Consider the following 22,689-nt stretch of genomic DNA (forward strand, 5'->3'; position numbering starts at 1 on the left):
AATTAACTGCCAGGCCAGAGGGAAGACACAACGCGCGTAGCGTTTCTCTTCGGGTTACACGACGCTTTGGAGTAGTGCATATCAAGTATCAGTGTATCATGTTATGTGCTTGTGGATGCCATATGTGCGCGGAATTCAGCATATGCGGTGTCCACTTCTACGTTAAGAACTTCAGCTACCGCAAGGGTTAAATCATGATCATGGGCGTTAGTCGTCGGTACGGAGTTGTGCCACTAGGCATCAACGTGAGTGCGTCCACATCAGGCGGTGCTACATTTGCCAAAGAACAATAGGCATTATACAAGCTCTGATATACCAACGCACTAAAGCAATGAACTACTTCTGTGACGACACGTTCACTTTCGTGTTATACCGATTCTATGACAGAGGGATCAACCATGTTTTTTTTTTCGGAATACACACATATTTAACAGCCCACTATTCTGCTCGAACAGGTTAAATACATCAAAAACATGAACCACACGTTCAGCATCACATGAGCACACGCCTTAACGTACAGATAACAGCGACAACTCTTTTGCAAGCAGAGCAACTGCGGGGTGGCAAACACACTTATCTTTGTGCATCTCAGTGCGATAGGCCTCCGCTATCTCCCTACAAGTTTTATTTCGATGCCTGCATTCAATAGAGGTGCTTTCGAAACACGGTGCGCATGCGAACTCGCTACAATGCAGCGCTAAATGTGTGCAAAAGCGACCTTTCAAACTGCACATGTGTTCTCTTAGTCTAGTGTTAATACATCTACCAGTCTGCCCTAAGTACACATGACCACATGACAACGGAATGTTGTATACTGCATTGATCGCACAGTCGACAAACTGGTGCTTGTGTTTAATTCTACAAGTTTCTTGTGCACTGTTCCGTCTCTCACATTTCTGATTAACCAAAGCATATACACCTCTCATCTTGTTCTTGACCGATAGCACCACCTTGACATAGTACTCTCCTGCTACCTTTCTTATTCTGTAGGAAAGCCCGCGCACATAAGGAATCGCTACTACGTGAGAGCTAGAATCAGTCTGCCTTCGATTTTCCAACAACGGCTCTTTTTCCTGTTTAAGCTTTCTTAAGAGTCTGCTGCCATTAGCTTGCAACACCGACAGCGGGTATCCTGCATCCTACAGTCGAGCAACCTGTTCATGTAACGCTTCATGAGCTTTGTGAGAACAAGATTAAGAAAACGCACACCGAAAACAACTGGTGACTATGCCATTCTTAGCTATCTTAGAATGGTTTGCGGGTGCTTAGCTATCTTAGAATGCCCTTTGCGGGTGCTCGCTTTCGGTCAAGCAAGAGCTAAGATTTTTCGAATAGGGTCTGCGGCACTTTGGAAGCTCCCCCTATTCTGGGTCACTCTAGTACTGGCCAAGAGCAGTCGCTTCAGTGGGTGACGTCACGTTTGTTGGACGCAAAGTCTTTGTGGCAGGCTTTGGGGCTCCCGCTAAATTTGAGAAATAGCGTTCCCAACGCAAAACCCAAATGCTGTTTGGCAATGGCCAATGCTGTTTGGCATGCGCAATGGCCTTGACGCTATTTCTTTTGGGGCCCCAAAACGTTTGGGGCCCCTATTCGAAACCTCCCTAATGCGTACAAACATCCTAGAATCAACCTAGAAGCAAACTAGCATCACAACACCTAGCTAAAGCCTAGCAACAACTTAGACACAACCTAGGAACAAGCTAGCATCACCTAGCTAAAGCCAGCAAGAACCTACGCTTGTACGCCCGCAACGCTTGTACGCTCGCAACCAGATTGCACTTCATAATCATCCAGCTTCGTTGTTTCAAGCTTTGTGTGACTTAGTGTAATATTCGTCATCTTTTTCCTGGGTGGTAGGCGACTTCTCTCTGGCGAAGGTTATAACGGCGACCGTCGTAGTGTGTCTGACAGCGAATGTGCATGCGCGCTAGCTGACGAGCTGACTGAGCATGCTGGGCAGCTTTTTCGGGGGTGGTAGCAAGAGCGTCAGGTAAAAGCATGATGTCTAACATCGTGGTAACCCGGCGGCCGTGAAGCAAGCGGAAAGGGGTAAATTCTGTAGTCTCCTGCACGGCGGTGTTATATGCGAAAGTTACAAAAGGAAGGACACTCTCCCAGTTTTATGATCCAAGTCGACCTAGATGGAAAGCAGGTCGTTGACGGTCTTATTGAGCCGTTCTGTTAGCCTGCTCGTTGGCGGATGGTAAGCTGTCGTCCGGCTGTATACGTTGCCGCTAATTGTCACGACTGCTTCCAGCAGTTGGGCGGTGAAAAGCCGTGCCTCTATCAGTAACAACTACGGTCGCTGCAGCATGGCGGATGACTGCTGTATGAATGAAGAAGTCGGTGACATTGAAGTGCTCGTGTTTTACCGTAACAGGTTAAATATTCCTTTGCAACAGTTATCTAGCGGTTACCCGCTGGAGATCTCGGAAATGGACCCAGCAGAGTCCATTCCAACTTGCTGAAATGGCGCTCGGGATGGGCTCACAGGGTGCGAACAGCCAGCAGCTTTGACGGGTAGAGTCTTGCGCCGCTGGCAGTCTCGGCAGGTTTAGACGTAGTGCTTGACGGTGCGGGACAGTTTAGACCAGATGTGCTTGCGGCGGATACAAGCTAGAGTGCGCGTCAGCCCTCATTGCGCAAAAGACGGTTGATCGTGACACGCATCGAGAATCTCTTCTCGCATCGCAGATGGTAGTACCAGAAGGGCGGTTTGAGCGCTAGTCAAAGTTTTGCTTGTACAGGATGCTGTTGCGGAGGAAAAACGACTAAATTGTGCGCCTGAATGTCAGTGGTGGCTCTTTAAAGGGACACTAAGGAGAAGCCACGAATCGGTTTATATCGATAAGTTGTGCTCTGAGAACTCTAATGTCGTTAATTTCGCCATCATAGTTTTATCAAGAGAGGAGGAAATGAAGTTCAGAGTTTCATTGTTAAATTTCGCGCTGAAATCTCCCCGCGTGACGTCACGAACTTCAAAGTGTACTTATCGTATTTTGGCGCAATTGGCTTAACAAAATTACCCCAAACTTGGTATGTTAAGTCTATGGCCCACTCAGAGGACAATGCACTTCATTTTTACCAATTAAGAACTATGGAGTCCCTAGTAGGCGCCGTCCAAACATGTGACGCCATAGCGAATGGTGCGGAAACTTCAAGGTGACGTCGCCACCCACATTTTGTTTTTGCGCGTTTTCTCGCTTACTAAGCGTCTTCTCGCAGCAAGCGTGATGTTTTTAGTATCGTGAAAGAGTGCTTTAGCTAATATGAGAAAAAATCGTTTTGCTCTTTAGTGTCCCTTTTAGCTGGCTCTCAAAATAGTCGACGAGTGGGCGAACTGTAGGTCGTCACGCTGTTTCTGGGTCAAATCAGATGCTGTGACGGCGTAGATGAAACTGTCGTCGTCAGTTAGGTCAGGAGTCGACTCGACTGGGGTGCGTGACAGGCAGTCAGCATCGGTGTCCTTGTCTCCTGACTTAAACACCGTAACGTCGAATTCTTGGAGGTGAAGACTTCATCAGGCGAGACGGCCTGAGTGGTCCTTGAGACCTGTTAGCCAGCATAAAGAGGGGTGATCCATGACTACAGTGAAAGGTCGCCCATACATATAGGGCCGGAACTTCACTATGGCCCACACGACAGCTAGACACTCTTTTTCTGTGGTCGAATAGTTCGATTCAGCCGACGATCTTGAGCGACTAGCTGAGGCTATCACTCGCTTTGTACTTTCTTGTAATTGCGCTAGGACAGCTCTGAGGCCTACATTTGTTGCGTATGTGTGAACTTTAGTGTCGGCATTTTCACCAAAGTGACTTAAGATTGGTATGAAGCTTGGTGTTGTTTTGGGTCGCAAACAAAAGTAACATTGTCTATTCTGAGATCATGTTAGGGTTCAGCTATTTCTGAAACGTTCGTACGAAGCGACGGTAGTACACACAGATTTCCAAAAGCGGCGAACGTAGTGATTGTTCATTGGGGGTGGCAACGCAGCAACGGATCGCCTTTTTTCGGGATCTGGGTGAGAGAGAAGAAATATTAGAGAAGGAAAGGCAGGGAGGTTAACAAGTTTAGGAAAACCGGTTTCCTACCCTACACATGGGAACAGGGTGGAGGAGATTTAAAGAGTGAGAGGCAAGAGAGAGAGAGAGAAATATATCACATGACACAGCACACACAGAGTCAGTCACAGTCGGTCACTCTTGCGTGGTACGCGACATTTCTCTCACAGCCGCTTGTCCAAGTTCGTCTCTCTTTAAACCTCAGCAGTGCCTTCGTCGCCTTCAGCTGCGATGTCTTCTGTTGACGACATTGAAGAATTGTTTCAACAGACATTGTCTACTGTCAAGGGGCGCTAGAACGGTCGCGAGTCACTGTCTCTGAACGTTATATACCGGACAGTCGCACAGGACGTGGTGTAGCGTCTCGTCGCAACGACAGACATCGCAAATAGCGTTGTCGGCCATTCCAATCTCAAAGGAATAGCATTTCGTAAATGCCACCCCTAGCCATAACGATAAAGCAGTGGGGCTTCTCTTCGGCGGAGTCCATTTGGCATACAGAGATGCTTCAAAGAGGGCAGTTGGCGTTGACGATTGGTCCGGTTGGTTTGGCTGCTTGGTGGGCACCATAGAGCGAGCGTGATCTCTTGTGCAAGCCCCTGAAGACTGCTGGTAGCGTCAGACCTTGAAAGTGGGATGGTATCTTCCTGTGTGCTTTCAAGAGCGGCCCGAACGGCTTATCCGCGTGTTCGTTCCCTATGACGCCGCAGCGACTTGGCAGCCACTGAGGCGCCACGTGGTGCCCTTTCTCATGTGAAGTATGGAGAAGATATCGAATTTCAAATACGAGCTGTCCGTATGGGCCGCGACGCAGAGCAGATAGCACAGATTGTAGGGTTTCCTTTGAGTCGCTGAAAATATACCAGCGTTGAGGTTCCCGATTGACCAAACGAAGTGCAGCGCGCAGAGAAGCTAGTTCCGCAGGTGTCGACGTCGTGGAGTGGTCAGTCCTAAAGCTGATGGTAATAGCTTTTGCTGGGACAACCACCGCACCGGACGAACACTGGACATTTGTGGAACGATCTGTACATATATGTACACTGTCCGCACACTCCTCGTGCAAAACAAGCAGAGACAGTTGTTTCAGCACAGGTGACGACAGTTCAGATTTTTTCCGGATCCCTGGTACACTGAGTTGAACTGTAGGTCGAATAAAACACCAAGGGGACATCGGTTGTTTAGATGCAGTGGTGAAGCCCGAGGGAAGTTTGTCGTTGTACTTGACGATAGTTTTAGAGAATGATGCTTTGCGCCTTTCTTAAGGCAGTGTTGCAAGGTGATGACAGGGAGCACGTGCAAACTGTCTGACGTGCGTTCTCAGGACTTCCACCGTAATGTTAGTTTGCATGGGATGGTCACGAGCAATCGTAATAGTAGCCTCTGTTGACGTACATCTGGGCAAACCAGGGCACGTTCTGAGTGCTTGAGTTTGTACTGTCTGCAGAACACGAATATTAGTCTTACAAGTATTGCTCAGCACGGACAGGCCATATCTAAGAAAACCGAGAAAGAGCGCTCTGTAGATTTCTAGCATTGCGTCTACTTACATCCCCCACGTCTTTCCTGCCATGAACGTGAACAACTGGGAAATTGCTGTCAGGCGCTGCTTCAGGTAGGCCACGTGCGTGCTCCAATAGAGGTTCCTGTCAATGGTTATGCGAAGAAACCTGTGAGTTCTGGCATAAGGAATGGGCCGCCGATTGATTGAGATGACATAAGGTTTCATTAGTTTCCGAGTGAATGCAACGAGTGCGCATTCTCCTGGTGATATACCGAGACCTTGTTTACACAAGTAGCTAGCTGTCAAAGTTTCTGCTCTTTGAAGCCGTGCACGTATCCTAGGACATGGGACTGCCGAAGTCCAGACAGAGATGTCGTCTGCTTATATTGAAACCTTAATGGTAGTTGGCAAGTAGTCAGCAAGCCCAATAAGTGCGATATTGAATAGCGTCGGGCTGAGAACTCCGCCTTGAGGAACGTCTCCGGAGGTATAGCGTCGTATAGTTGGGCCATAGTCTATAAACACAAAGAATGACCTTGCAGCCAGGTAACTTGCAATCCACAAAAAAAAATTTGGCCACCAAGGCCAACCGCCGCAAGTGCATCGAGAATGGCCTTGTGTAATACGTTATCGTATGCACCTTTCACATCTAAGACCAAAGCTGCAGATAGTCGCTTACGGGACTTTTCGTGCTGAACATACAAAACGAGATCAACTACATTGACGATGGAAGAGCGGTCACGTCGAAAACCTGCCGCGGAGTTCGGATAAATCTTGTAGTGGTCAAGATACCACTTCTGCCGGCCAAGGATCATTTGTTGAATCATCTTTGCTACGCAGCTGGCTAGTGCAATTGGGCGATACGCGACGAGCTCGAGTGGGGATTTGCCCTGATTCAAGAGGGGCACCAAGCGGCTTACTTCTCAGTCGTCGGGAACATTGCCATCCTGCCATGAGGAGTTGTAGAGGCTCAGCAATTCTCTCATTGCGGCTTCTCCCAGGTTGCACAAGGCTCGATATGGTATACCATCTGGACCAGGAGAGGCAGGAGAGGACGTCACCTCGTGCTGGAGAATCTGGACGAGTCCAGTTGGAGAATCTGGACGGACAAAGATATTCTGCGACATCGATGTCTTGCCTCCCTTCAAAGAGTGCGAGCGCTTTGAACGGAAATCTTTGTTCCGGAAGGCAACGCAGACCTTGCACAGTTTTACGATGTGAGAAAGTGGCTTTCGGGTGTCTAGCATCTGCGAAAACCTTGTCCAACCTTCCGACGCTAACCTATCCATGCGACGCTGAATCTTCTTTTGCATCCTCCTGGCTGCCCTAAGGTCATGGATTGATTTCGAGCGCCGATATCGACGCTCCGCCCGGCGTCGCAGTGCTCGAAGTCGTTCCAACTCTATGTCGAGATCGTTTCACGTGGAAGAGATTGTCAACGTGCGGGTGGCGTTTTGCACTGTACTCCTAATTGTTTGCTGAAACCCAGATCGTAGACCCTCACTGCAAGCATCTTCCATGTCAGATTTGAAGGTGGTCCATTGAGTCGGTCGAATGGTCTTCGGTGGGATCTGGTAAATGTTGTTGCGACTTACGACATGGCCGGGTCATTTCAACTCCTCGTAGCCGAACTGGCATTCTTCGGGCTTGAGTGACAGGTGAGCTGTTCGGAGCACATCAAGTACTGCACGAAGACGCTGAAGGTGCTGCTCGAAAGTCGCCGAAAAAGCAACGACGTCGTCAAAGACCGGACAAAGGTGTGTTCATCATTCTTTGAAAAGTCGCAGCAGAAGAGCATTTCCCAAAAGGAAGCACGTTAAATTCAGAGTCCATCCGGGTTAACAAACACAGTCTTTTCCCGGTCATGGTCATCGACGTCGAGTTGCCAATTACCACTGCGCAGATTCATGAATGAAAAGTATCTGGCGTGTCGAAGTCGGTCGAGTCAGTCGTCTATGCGAGGAAGCGGATAGACGTCTTTTTTTATAACGTTGTTCAACTTGCGATAATCAACACAGAAACCACAATGAGCCGTCTTTATTACCAGCACAACCGGTGACGCCCATAGGATGGTAGATGGCTGAATGATGTTGTCAGCAAGCATTTGCTGAACTCAGCAAGTATTTCTTTAACTCCGCTGGTTAATGTAGGGTTAATCTCTTCATTATCCAGTGCAGCAGAATCAATGAATATATATATACACTGTGTTCAAAGCGTGACTTCGCCCAATTTTAGCAGTGTTTTCCTGATATTATAGCTTTCCTGAAAAGGTAGCCTAAAAGATTTCAAGTCTTCATCCGCATTTCTAAGCGCATTCTGACTGTTCGTGATACTGTGGAGGCCGGATAGCATAATCATGTCAGATCCAACGTCATATTCATTTTAAACTGCCAGAGGTATAATAAAAGAAATATATACAGGCACGACCTTCCTGGCAGTATGATTCAAGACGTCCACTCTTTCACCTAATCTGCCCCACCCCCTTAAAAGGGCATCACAGCGGTCGAGAAAGACGTCTTTCACTTCTTGTTTCTTAAAATAAAAACAAAGATTCGCCCATCGATTTTTCCCCATCCAGATAACTCTTGACATCTACACCAACGGTACGTAGTTTAAAAATGTTTTCACAGCCCTGGTCCGAGGGAGATTTGAATTTGTTTAGAGCCATTTATTATGAACTTGCGCTGTACATGGATCTATGCAAACGATTGGTAAGATAGCGTCATATATATCTCTTATTACGAAGGCACAGCCCAAATGTGGTCCAAGGACAACGTGTCGGCCTCTATATTGTATCCATTGTGGTCCCCCGACAAAGTTTCTAGCCTTGCAACAAATAAATTCAACAATGCCTTCCGGAACGTAACTTTAGGATCTGTGTGAAGGTATGGGTATGCATGTCTTATTCATTCGGTATAATATACCCATTCGCTTTTAAAATAATCAATCAAAACGCAGAGTGGCTGCCAGATTTCTTTCTTATTTCGACCATGTCTACGACCACAATGGTTAGCTATTGGTAGCTAACCGTAGCTAACATTGCAGAAGTCGCTCGTGGCCGCTATATATTCTCTCTCCCAAGATGCCGTACTCATTTCCGTAGTGTTTCCTGCTGCAACTTACTACATAAAAATTTCGAACAGGTTAAATAGCTGGTTTATGCTTTTATGGTCAGCATGGCAGAACGTTATATTGTCTCGGTACGCAGCAAAAAGGTACACGTCCTGGCTGTAGTGGAAACTGAGTCCATCGTGTTGGTATGGTACTGTATAATGGGCTACTTCAATAATACCCAATTGTTATACAGTCAGAGGAATAATGGCGATCGAGGCCAATTCGGGCCGTACTCATCATTGCACTAGATACGTGTCCCCACCATTTTTTCCTATCAGTCGCATCATGCGTGCTCTGTATCCCGCGGTGACGCCGTTTCTTTAAATAGCTCCACGTTCACGATTCCTAGCACCGGCAGTGCTGCGTGTTGAGGTACATTACAAAACTCTTCAACGATATCTAGCTAAAGCATTGCCATGCTGTCAAAAGCAGCATAACACAATTTTGGACTTACAGTCGCCTACAACATTCGAATTCACTGGCAGCTTCTACTCACGGGTGGATGAATATGAGACGAGACAAATGTGCGCTCACTCCTGACTGTTATAAATAGCCGCGAAGACGGTGACTCCGCTGTCCAGCTCATCGGCTGGAATATTTTTTTAAATCATGGAAGGCATGGGCAGTCACACTTCGCGAATCCAGGTGGTGCATTTCGCGAGTTCTTAATGCTTACCCAACTACAATATTACGCTTATTTGTGAGCATTGTTTGTCATACCAGTGCACATTTGTTGATTATGAACTAGTTATTGTGCTATCATTTGCGTCCTTCTGGAGAGGATTTTCATGGATATGTTTTACTACATATTTGTTAGTCATGTCTGCCTCTACAAATGAATTTGCATTGGCGTACTCCTATATTTAGTTGTATGCAAAAGTGCTGCATGAGATATAACAAATTATTGGAAAATAATGATAACTATTTGAGGGGTTGTACGTGTCAAAAACGCAATACCATTACCATGTACTTGGTAGTGGGGTGCTCCGGACAGTTTCAACCAGCAGGGGTTATTTAACGTCCACTGAGAGCGCACATTGCTCAGGCCTCTAGCATTTCGTTTTCACTGATATGTGATTGACTATCCGTGAATAAACGTGAGTTTGTCGGGTCCGTAGCCGAGTAACCACTGAGTCACCGGCAAGGGATAGCGGAAGTAGCCATACATGGAAAGCGTCGTCAAATGCGGCAACGAAGGCAATGCAACATTTTACTTTAGTACTTGCAAATGAAGATGTTAGTCCACCTGGGAGCAAAAATTTCACTCTATTCCGTTCATCAACAGCCTTCTTAAATCTCAGTAGAAATATCGGCATTGCCTAATCTTTTCATTGGTCATTAGGTCGCGGTATTGGGGATGCAAAATTCAGGAGGTTATATATCGTTTCGCTCTTCTCTGTTAATCGGCTTGTGGATTCGTATACACCGATTGTGAGAAGCGCTTACTAAATACGAAATGCACATTTGTCATGCGGTGTTGACACTTGTTGCATACACCTCAAAATTCGACGCCGTTGCAACTCCTGAATTAATCAATTTATAACCCAGGCGCACGTACCACAATATGTGCATGAAGTTCGTTTATTTGTTTAACGCCTAAGAGTGCTGCTAAACGAATTAGGCGAATGATTTTATTATTAGCAAACACACCGCAACCAGACTTCGGCAAATGCTTTCGTACGCCCATTTCATGTTTATGTGCAGGTGGCGAAGATAAAGGCAATGAAGGAGGTGGTGGTGGTCAAGGAGAGGGAGGCAGTGAGTCAGCGACAGACAAGACCAATGGAAAAGACTCAATGCCAAAAAGTAAGTGTTGCAAACACTGCTGCCTTTCATTTCTGATGCCTGCTATACGAAACGCATGCCCGCATTTGGTTGCTTTTCCTTGGTTTAGAAGCACAACCAACCAATAATACCGGATGGTCGTACCGGTAGCGGTGATTGCTTTCGTGAATTCATGGCGCCAATCGTCAACTTACAATTTCTGGAACGGCCAGTTCGCACGATCACTTCATTCGTTCTCCGTGTCTGCGCATATCGTTCGCCTGTCATTGCTTCACGTAACCGTCTTTATCTCCATTGCCCGGACATCGTGCGCCCTGTGTCCGGACCACATGGGACGCTCCATCTCAGCGCCGCCCTCGGGCCGTTCTCGCGGTCTTTTCACGTACGCAGATGTAGATTCGTGGCAAGATCAATCGCTAGTAGCTTCTAGTTTTTGCAACGTTGCAATTATAGAGTTCGAAGAGCCGAAAAATTCGTTATTGAAATTTACGAACTCCCGATATAACGAAATTATTCGAGTGTCCCAATCACTTTGTTAGATAAAGCTTCAAGTGTATTTACATTCCTTATAGAAACTGTAGTTCCTTTCGGTACCCAGGGCGTAAATATCTGATGAAGTGATGCAAGTGATCTCAAAGGAGACCTTAGAGACCGCGAGACCTTTTCGTATTCGTTATTTTTATGTTGTGTTTACGCTTACCCATCATTCTCTCTTCTGACCTCGGGATAGTCTAGATCCCAGCATAACCCTGTACAGTTACGATGGCCGTGGTGACGTGGCTACCACACCGCAAAGTGAGGAAACAAAAACAATGCTACATTTAGCTGCTGCATTTGCGCCGCTTCCTCAAGATCATAGGGTCAGATGAAGCGCGTGAGCATATATTGTTTCCTTTTTTTTCGTAACAGTATCATCAGTGATCACATTTTGTTTTTGCTTTTTTTTTTTGCTTGCTGGACGAGGTCGGCAAACTTTACGTTGTGCCGCAACATACTCCCGGTTAAAAACGAAATCGCACTATGTAAACACTACATAAACAAAAAAAACCATAGATAGAGAAAAGAGACAGAACTACAAATGCAGCAAAAGTTTTAAGAATAAGCAGATTTCCGACATTACACGGAGTTAGGCGGAAAAGCCAGTATTGCAGCTGCGTTACGCGCATTGCTTAGCGCGTGCCGGCACAGCTTCAGACACCAATTCCAGGCTACAGCCTGAGCCCAGGAGCTTGTAATACTCATTGATTATAGCCGTCGGCCCTTGACTTGATGTTCGAGATTTTTCTTCAACAATTTTCTCTTCAACTACAAACAATAGTACGGCACCTAGCGCGAAGAGATTGCGAAGCCTGGTGTATCATTCATCTCCTCCGCCTTCTTCACGCCACCGCCACCTAAGAGCAACTACAAAGGGGGCTTTTTCGATGGCGCCTTCGAGGTCTGACGTGCACTCAGTGGGTGGACACGGGCAATTGCTTAAGTTATCAGAGGTGTGCGACACTTAAAAACGACTACTTCTTCCACTTCGTTGTCACTAAGGATGTTTTCATCACCACCATGGTAAACGACACCAAATAACACACACACAAACACACACACACGTACAGGCCTCAATTCCGCAGATAAGAGGGGGGGGGGGGCGCTCGCATTCCTCGGGCCGCATACGTTAGCAGCCTTAGTTTTCACTTCCTTCTGTACATGTACTCGAATGCTGGAATGAATCTTGCACAAATAAACGTCGAACTCTTGATATCAATAACGATATAATAGTTTTATCTATGTCACTTTCAATCCACAGTTAGTCAGATTTGACTTTTCTCGCACCTCGGTAAACTCTGAACCGGCTGTCCTTAGGGAAACATACGCCTCTGCAGACACGCATACAAACATAAAGGACATTAGCGCAGAGCATATGGGCGACAACATAAGTAAGGATGTCAAAATGTTACAGCAAAAGCTCGTTAATTCGGATTTCACAGGATCGGTATAAATGTACGAATTAACCGAATTCCTTATTATGGAATGTATAAAGAAAATAAATCAATGTCTATCACATCAACACACTTTGATTTTATTGATCAATACGTAAATGCTACACTTTTATTGTATAAAACGAGCGTAAAAGCCGCAATTTTCGTCAACCTGCGAGTTAAATTCTTTCACAATGCTACCGGGGCGCAAGACCACCCTGTTCTGTTCATCCCCAGACGTGCTCTGCAGCCCCACTTTACTACGTACCGCCACCGAGAGAAATAGAGATAGAGAGAAAACTAAATAGAAAGAAAGGAGTAGAAAGTAACAAGTAGAATAAACCGATATAAAAAAACGCAGAGAAAGAGAAAGAAGCAGAAGAAAGAAATAAAGAAACAAGGAAGCCCACCACCCAGCTTCACTCTTCTTTCAGGCTTGGCACCACTATTGCGAAGTTGCTATAACTTTTTACTTTATTTCTTTTTTCATTTATGTGACGATTACTACTGTACTGTTAAAAATTTTAATCATGTCCACTATGATCGTCTTGACTTCATTCTCTGTTGACTTCTCTAAATGTCAAAGGATAAGAAGTGCGGCCCATAACTGGATAACTGGCAAAAGTCAGATCATGTGAAGATACCTCTAGCTAGCAAGTGCGATCTACCTGTGCAGCACTGGTTAAATATAGGTCATTGGTGAGACTGTAATCCTCTTGTGGGCAGAAAGATAGGCTAACGATCATAAAAACATAAGTACACGAATGATGAAAACATAAGCAGCACTTTACACGACACAATCTATGTTGCATTTAAGTTAGCTCGGAAAATGAAATACACAAATAACTATTGCATATTAAGGTTACATACAAAAACTAAGTCCCTTTTAAACGTGTAATCTTTCTTTTAATAAATTAAAACAAGCCAGGCCGCATTTTTTAGACATGGAGGCATGGGCCTCATTTTCAGCAGTGGGTATGATAGCTTAGAAATCAATTTTCTTTAGAAGGGGAGGAATGGTGATACCAATTTTGGCGCAGAGTTCGACAGAATTTTCACCGTACTTTGCTGAATTATGTAGGTTTAGTGACAATACGGATATGCAATGCCTAGTATAAAGCTACAATAGGAGTATTAGCTGCGAATTTTCTGGGAGTCGTGCTATTATTTTTCACTAGATATGCAGCTTTACTGTCAATCATATTTGATGTTCAGAAACCATATGCGCTCAGGCTCCTAATTATGTCTTCGCGGCCAGGGTCGTGCTAGGGACCTCTTACTCAGACGAGGAATACCATAGACAGGGGTGTGTATGTTTCTCATTCAGAATGTAGTATTCAAGTCACAGCGCACTGCTGATAGCTAAAGCTCTTGTGCTCTTTACTATGCGCTTCTGAAAGAACTAAAAATTGGTCACTTCTGAAAGGATGGAGCTTGTGACTTGGTCACAGCAGGGCGTTGGATGGACACGAATGCACGTTTACAATGAAAGAACAAGTTATGTGCACTGGTAGTGTAATAAGGGAATAATACAGGTAACATTCTCTAAAATATGTTACTGTCATGAATACTACTCTCTGAGTTTATTATTTCTTTCGTATAAAAATTGTCCTTACTATAAGGAATGGGCCTTTTACATAAACTCCAGTCCTCGTTTTGACGTATGACTCTAACAGCGCTAAGCATACTGCTTTTGTTATCCAGTTATACAGAAGAGAAATCACATATTCTTGTGCCACCTATTGCTGACACTTACACAAAAAGAACGGCGATAAGAGCTGTAGTGCATTTTTAGAACAGCCGTAGAACATTTTTTTGAAATCGCCTTAGTTGTGACCGAAAGGTGATTGCTTTGCGCCTACCCTAATTACGGCAGTTTCAAAAGAAACTTCGAGTGTTTTAAGTAAGAAAATTAAAACGAAATGTCAAATATTAACCGATATTCCAGAACTACGCCCTTAAAATCAACAGTGATAATTACTAATCCCCCGACATGAAAATAATATGGCTTATTCTTGTTTTAAATTTAAAGGACCTCTATGTTTTATTTAGAAAATTTTCTTTCGCCTCTGTGCAGCACATTTTCTTACATTTTAAATCATCGCTACACACTTGGCAAAGCCTCAACTCTGTAAATAGACCAAAATAATCACCAGTCACATATATAGCACGTTACAATTGCTACAAAAACAATGCCCTTGAAACTTGCAAAATTAGCGGTTCACGATAAAGCAAGCCTTCTCAATATTGTCGAAAATGACTGGAGTATATAAGTGAATGATTGTTCCTAGCTAAAGGCTAGCGCTTCTGCCTATGCACCGTTCCTCGAGTAAAAGCTCCCGACATTTCTACGATGTAGTGCTTCGGAACGCATACCAATTCAATGTATTAAGTTAAAAACCGAAATCCTCTTAGCTAGCCAATGCAAGGCTCAGAGAATTGCAACAATATATTGTTATAAATCACCCGGTATTCCACTATTATTTGTAGTTCGTTCAAGCGACATTAAACAGCAACCTAACTCACGAATTGCTATAGGCTGATACAGCTAACCTTGCCTATAACGATGTCGATAAAATTGTCATTTAACTTCGTTATACTATAATATTCTTCAATTGAAATTTGACCTTTTTAACCAAAATATTTTCGCAAAAGGCTTTTTTTTTGCCCGATAACTGCTGGGAGAATGTTTGAACAATACGGCAGTAGAAAAACCTAGCTTCTATAACGTGAAAGAGGCAAAAAGTTTTTTGATCTGAAGATCCGCCGTCAGCGGAAGATGCTGCGCTGGCGAAGACCTCTTCACAGCGGCCGAAAGTCTCGCCTGATCCTGAAAGAAATGCACGTAAAACGTGCTGTGGTAAACTCGAATAAGTGAAGCTGACGTGCCTGTTCTGGCACTGCCGCTTGTCGTCGAATTCGCGGGCAACGCCCGAAGTAGCACGACGCTGATGGTATCAAGCTCACCAAACCAATCTACTTGCTTTCCGCTTGATTGGATGAACTCGCAACGTCCATAAGCGTCGCACGCCATGAAACCAAGAGTTCCCGTCTAAAATCGCCTAAAAGCAAAGCTGAATCAGTCTACTGCTTTACGACTGGTCCCAACAGAAGTTTGACTTCACCAATTCGGTATTCCTCTGCGGCAGCACTGAAACTTCCCTATATTTAAATCACGGAGAGACATGTTTAGGCATATTGACGTTCAAAATACGTCCGCATGAGGAAGTGAAAAATTAGATAGTTCGTTATATTGAAGATCTATATATCGAGATTTAACTGTATTAATCTTTAGGAAGTGTAATAAAAATTACAAGCTGACCCTGAGTGTCGGAGTCAAACTGAATTAGGCTTTGAATACAACAGATGGAGCTTCCAGTTTACGTATCGAGGCATAAACTGACAAACACATTCCTAAGCGGTAGTTTTTCTTTTTTAAAGCGTGCGCGAATAAACTTTTTTCATTAAAGAGTGTTTTAAGAGATTTAAGATATCATATTTCGAGCATTCCACTGAAGCAGAAAACACGTTCTTTTTTTACTTTGCAGGCAGGACAAAGAGGAATTCACAATGTTCAGCGTCTCCGGGGAACTGTTCCGGTTACTTGAAGAAGTGGTACTTTAGTAATGATACGTGCACGCAACACAGTGTCAAAGCAAGTTGCGGGGGCTTTTATATATGTAGCCTATGTGTGTCATCATGTATGGGTAAGCGTTGTTCCTAAACCATACTTTATATATCAGTCTCACAGAGATATAATGCGACCATAAAACAGCCCGAGCTGTCCTTTGATAGGGCGTCTATTGGGAGACATGTGATGCTAAGTTCTGTTTTTGTTGGCGAATGTGAGAGTTGCGCAATGTTTCTCACGTTTCTAGATGTCCCGCAGTCAGTGCAACCTCAGTGTTCTGCTACTCTTAATTTAAACAATTAATGGGACCTAGAATAACTGTAGTAGTTTTACGTTCAAAAATCATGACATAAGTAATCATAAGCGACGCCGTCGTTGACGGCTCCAGAAATTTTTACCATCTGATGTACATTAACATGCACCTCAATTATGTGCACGGGCCTCTAGCATTTCCCCTCCATCGAAATGTGCCCGCCGCGAATGGAATTCGATACCGCAACCTTCGGTTCAACAGTCGAGCGCCGTAACCACAGGACCAACGTGGCGGGTGGGTTTATACGACCTGCTAGAAACACGCATTGTATATCTTTTTTTGCAGAAAATGCGAGCGGCGTCATACTCGACGTGTCCTTTATAGTGGTTCCATTCGGCAGACAACTAGGCAGGTTAGACAACTAGGCAGGTTACAACTTCATGCGAGAAGTTTCTTTTTCAAGACGCCATAAAATGTTCATCGATGCTCCTACCTCTGGTGCTTTCATGATGGTGGTAATCGGCAGATTGTAAACGGCACCATAAGGTAACTTCTGCTATCTTTATACAGAGAGAGGACTTGTACTCTTATGTACCTACTGAAATATTAAACCCGTTTAGGTAGCGGACAGTTGGTCATGTTGGTTCATGGTAAAAGTGTTAAATTGGCAAGATGTATGAATGTAGATGTATAAATTGGCAAGATGTATGAGATGCATTTATTTTGGTCGAGCGCCTCGACTGCAATAGTTCGCGCTCAATGAATAATCTATCTTGGAACAAGGATATCAACGTGCATGGAGCTTGAATCATGACTTCATTTTTCAAGTTTTATCATTGGTTGAGTCATGAAATAAAAGTTGTCGTAAAAGCTATTTATACAGACTTCAAGCTCCTGACAAACGACGGGAAAGTGATATTTGAATGTCATTTATGTGAACATTCATAGCAAAATTTTTCTTGACGTTTTCTCTTGTTTGCTTATTGAGGCCTTGTGTTTTTTGTATTTTCAGCGACTGAAAACAAACAGCAAACAATAAAGGATATATGCAGCAAGAAAAAGTGAATGCCGCCCACGGCACCCCTTTCCATTTTTCAATAAAGTTTACTGAACGAGGTTAAATGCGCATGCTTACTGGATAATAGAGCTGAATAAATAATGAATGGGAAACGTGACACCAGTGTGATTAAATGCGAAGCATTTCTTAGTGAACCTTTGGCACATTGAGCGTTTATATATATATATATATATATATATATATATATATATAGCCGCCAACGTCAATGTGCTCTCATGATCACCCCGTTAACTTGGTGTAGACCGAAAACTGACATAGGAGGCTAAGAGGCTTTGACGAATGCGACTGTCTGGTCGTGACGTGAATAACATGAACATCCTGTAGCGTACGTCGTCAAACCCTTTCCTCCAGACACGTGTGGCACATAACCATTTACCACGGGCCGCGGTGTACGGGTATGCGCCACAGGTGACTGCCAGTCTATATCTACCCAGGAACGGCGAGAACAAACATTGGTATCTTAAATGCGAGAGCGTTAAGAAAAACCGACATCGGCAGCATTGGCCCGAGGAATGCAAAGGATAAAAGTTAGGATCCCAGCAGGAATCGAACAGAAGCATTCTGCGTGGCAGTAAGGTATTCTACCACAGAGGCACGCCAGGTCTGGAAACTGCTTTGTAAAAGCACCTTATGTAGGCGTAATGTCGGTGCAACGTCAGTTGTGGTTGTGGTGCTGGCTATCCAATTTTACAAGAAAGCAATATACACTACATACTTACTCCTACGATACAGGCGTCATGTCAAGTTAACGTCTTCGCCCGTGCACGACCTCGAAAAAGACGCTGGTCACAGAAACTGGCGTGTTAGCAATTTATGAAACCTAGAGCGCTAAGCTCACTTCTTCGTCCACGGGACGTGGCTTCATTGCAGTTGTGGAGGCATGGGCAGATATAATAACACGGCGATGTGCAACTTCAGCGTAGGCCTCATCCCACTTCGCCGGCCGCCAGACACCGAACACACACTGACAAGCAGCGGAATCGGCGAGGTCTACGTTGTGGACATAAATCACTATAACAAACGCATTGCGCTCACCGCTATCTATGGGAGAACTGTCAAGAACCCCTTCTACACACGCACACGGGTTCGAGAAACGTGCGTGCGTTCTCCATCATAACGGACAAGTATAAGCACTACATATCGGCTTACCGCGTCTGGTGTTGGTAATACCTCTGTTGCTGTTGGCATTATTACGCAACTGTAAACAACTGGATATACACCACATGTGCGACTCTTCAACATATATGTGTGTGTATACCATTTGCGCCTATATTTAGCGCCATTTCGTATCGTCTTGCTGAATGTAAAAAATTACGCCACAGTCACTTTCCCGCCGCATGCTTCGCATTACATTGATTTGCACGGTACGTGGGACTGCCCAATTTTTTCCCATTGCAGATAAGCGAATACTACACCACAGGAAATGCGCAGCCAAACCACAAAGAGGAAAGTTCCAAATATCATGAGAGCGTGTCGTATTATGCCACACTACATAGTTAATCCGACATCATTACCCAGAGAATTTTGTTAAGCAAGAACTACATTTTTCGAGCGCTGTCAGGAGGACGCAAACGCGTGGAACAGTAGATTTTGCGAAAATTTGGCCATCACTCTGGCCAACTCGAGCAGGGCGCCCGGGGTCGCTCATAAGAAAAAGAAGAAACGTTTTGGTCGTATAGCAGCGCGACTGACTTCAGGAAAATTTCGAACCATGCCTGCGAGCCCTCATGCGTATAGTGGATACCAGCATTCACCAAGGTTCTACATTGAACATTTTTTCTTCGGATTCCGATTCACCAAGGCGTCCGTGTTGGCTGTCATGCTGCATACGCAACAGCACAACACCGCAACATAACTGAAAAACAGCAGAGACCTTTTGTTCTTCTGTGAAGCACGTCTCCTGTTCGTTTTAGTGGCATGTTTGGCATGAGTGGAACCACTACAGTTCGTTTCACAACGCCTGCGTACCAGTGTTGCTGGAACGGGCCAAGTTTACCAGCTCGACTTGCGGTTTTTCAGGCTGACTAAAAAGGATGGACAGGCTGTGGTTATAACAGTTTATTTGACAGTTTGCGTGCTTTAAACGACCACTATGGTATTTGCTTTATTATTAAACAAAACATAATCAAGCCAGCAAAAACTACATGTGGTGCCAGTTTTCGACTTTCACCGGCAATAGAATCGTCATCGCATCCACCAACCAGTGTTGTGGGCGTCCTGCTACCCATGGAAGAAGACCGAACGGAGATCGAAAAATTATGTTTTGAAAATTTCCACTCACTTTCTAGAGAAACCACTGCAGGGTTGAACACTTCAGACGGTACGCTTTCTATTGCGATACAAAACAGAAAAGCGACGAAGGACGGTAGAGAGTCCGTGTAAGTGAGAATCATTACAACACAGTTAACGTACCACAAACAATGTCCCCCTTGCTCTCCTTGGCTTAAATGCCAGTCGGTCTCATTAGTTATGTATAATACAGAAAATGAGCCCCTCGGACAATTCCCCTAATATTGTAAAGTGAGTGGATTAGTGGATTTTAGAACTTTTTCTGGCTATCAGATGTTTCTTATAGTGTTTTCTGCAAGCTGGAGTAATGCATTTCCAGGTGTACAATTATGCCATCGGTTATGGGCACATCAAGATGATCTTGAGGTGTTCACTGAGATGAGAAGCCTGGTAAGCGAATGAAAAGACACAACTGGCCCCGATCCCGCTATTGCGTACTACTCGTCACGGTCACGCTCAAGCATCTCCATGTCTTCATATGATGCTGCAGCAGTTGAACATACTTGTGCATATTTCGGAAATCTATGAAGAATGTACTGCAGCGTTTGTGCGTTGCATAACGTTTCCGATAGGGTTGAATTTAGAAATGCCGTAAGAACATCGCAATTCACTGTACAGGCTGCCGTCAAAGCAAACCTGTAACAATGACGACCGCAGGTGAAGTTGAAGAAAATTTCCCAGTCACAACCTCAAAAGACAGCAAAATAGACTTATGGATTACAGAGAAAACAGGGACAGCTGTCAACTATTTGACAAAGAGGGTAAAGTACTGCAGCTTGGCATCCAGGCCATGAATACCTAAGCTATATATATTGTTGACCTATTAGAGCTAACATGTGGCAACCAAGGGATATGGAGCGCAGTGTCTAAGTTGGTTGATGAGAAAGTGGTGTGATGGAATCAGCAAGTTTGCACGCATTTCGAAGTTTAGGCTGGCAAAAAACAGAGCTACTTGAAGATCGTTTGAATGAGCATTTTAATGCAGTGAGCATGCACAGGATTTTGAGGATGACTAACGCACATCAGGCGCATGTCGATGTACAATATTAGTGCTTGATAAGACGAATAAGAATTATTTAAATACAGTTAATATATAAGTTTAAAAACTGCTGAAGAAACGAAAACTAGAAGCAGTGCGAAAAAGAAACGACGACAAAAAAAGCAACACACACAACCGTACCGACTAGCCCAAGCCTACAAGTTGTTCATGAAGAAGTTCATGTTAAAAATGGTACCTTACAAACCGAAGAAACGAGACGACAAGACTCATGCGAAAACCTTGTAAGTGTGTAAGGTTACAGAACTGTAAAAGCATATAACTTTTTTCCTGAACATGCGCTTTCATGCCCGTGTGTAGCGAAACATTTCATTACAGACCATATTTTTCGTATCAGAAAGGCTATTGTTTCAGTTCAATTTTCGCATACGCATTGTGCTTTGTTCTCGTATCCTGCAGCTGTTTCTAGCGTGCACATTTTCTATACTAAGTACACATGCTTCACTCTGTTTCCCTTGTCTTGCTACTTGATCAGACAAAAGCTTTTGTTGGACAAAGCTCATGCTGCAGTCACCTGTGATCTAACAATATGCAGGCAGACCTAGAAGAGTTCGCATTGTAATGCCCTTCATACTTTGCAGGGTTATGGTCGTAACGACGTGGAGGATCTGCAATTAGCATTTACATAGCAAAAACAGTTGTTGTCCTGGCCCTTCGCATCAGATGACAACTACATAAAAAGATTAATGTGCTTCACGAACAATTAATTATCAGTTACAGGGAAACATATCACTACCGTACAGTAGAATACTGGCCACCAATTAAAACTGCCCTATACTTAGGTCTATTAGTGCTTATGTGTCTGTCAATCTTTATGTGTTCGTTTTGTGATTGTTTTTCATGAGCGCTGCGAAAAACTATCATGAACCCAGTAGCCCAATGCTGGGATTTATTATGCTGCACTTTATCGTTGCTTGATCTAAAGTGATAAAGTATTAACTTTGAAAATATTATCTTTTTATTACGTCGTGCTTTCAACGGTGCCTCACCAGTTGTTATAGAAGCTACTTTCGAATCAGATACCACTTCCAAAGATGCTCGTAAGTGTTTTCATTAATGCAAAATAAAAATAATCTTTACAAAGTAACGGCTCACAAATGAAGCCATGCTTGAACTTCCTAAGTTCATTAAAATGGATATACTGCAAGCAACTCTTACTGGCAAATATCCCAACCGACTATTTTTTGCCGATCATCCTTGCGCTATTCAGTGACACACATGACGAGTTGTAGCGCAATATCGAGAATCTCAGGAGGCAAAAATATATGTAGTCATTAAAGACAAAATACAGCATACAATAATGTATTTCAATGAGGAACCAACGCTAGAGTTTTCACGGTGCGTGTGGCGCCGCCGTGGCGGTGAAAGTGCGCACATCTCAGCCGGTCCTGCGGATGAGAGTGGCCACTTGTAGAGGCGATGCTGGCGCAGAACGCCGAAAGAAAATAGGACGCTCAAGTGTACTGTTCCGTATTCAAGTGCCACAAATATGTAGGAATGAGGGAGGATGTATCCCTCTGCCCTTCTCCTTCAAAACCTTATGAATAAGGTTTTGGGGTAGTCCTTTCAGTCTGCGGCTGTCTCGACTTTCGCTGATGGTGTCGATGTCTTCTTCGGCTGGAGGTACATGGACCGGGGAGCACCTCCACCGGATGTCACGTAACCACTGTAACCACTGGGTCACCGCCGTGGCAGAACCAGTATGCCCATTCGTGTGTGCCCAAAGCTCGAGTCACCACACTACAGACACTGCTCGTGATCAGCAACCGTCTTACGCATGGCGGGAACTGTGCCTGCAATACGCTGACGATTCATACGCAGCTGACGTGTGGGAGTCCCTCCTGCACGCCAACGATCAGATACAACAACGTCGGATAATGTCGCGCACATTCGAGGCTGTGGCATGACAAGAGACTGCCGCCGACTTTCTCAATGCAGCGTATCTGACCT

At 44.5% G+C, this 22,689-nt stretch overlaps 1 protein-coding gene across 1 annotated transcript in view; it reads left to right on the plus strand.

The window, feature by feature from the left end:
- The window catches only part of LOC119375078 (holotricin-3-like), a 33,210-nt gene extending 16,470 nt beyond the window's left edge, over positions 1–16,740 (plus strand). Inside the window, exons 3-5 of the mRNA XM_049411151.1 lie at positions 10,381–10,482; positions 15,980–16,054; positions 16,661–16,740. Coding sequence (XP_049267108.1) covers positions 10,381–10,482; positions 15,980–16,054; positions 16,661–16,740 — 257 coding nt within the window. The remainder of the gene's footprint in view (positions 1–10,380; positions 10,483–15,979; positions 16,055–16,660) is intronic.
- Positions 16,741–22,689: the final 5,949 nt, after the last annotated feature.

Source organism: Rhipicephalus sanguineus, chromosome 11 (assembly GCF_013339695.2).
Source record: "Rhipicephalus sanguineus isolate Rsan-2018 chromosome 11, BIME_Rsan_1.4, whole genome shotgun sequence".
In the NCBI taxonomy this organism is placed as follows: domain Eukaryota; kingdom Metazoa; phylum Arthropoda; class Arachnida; order Ixodida; family Ixodidae; genus Rhipicephalus; species Rhipicephalus sanguineus.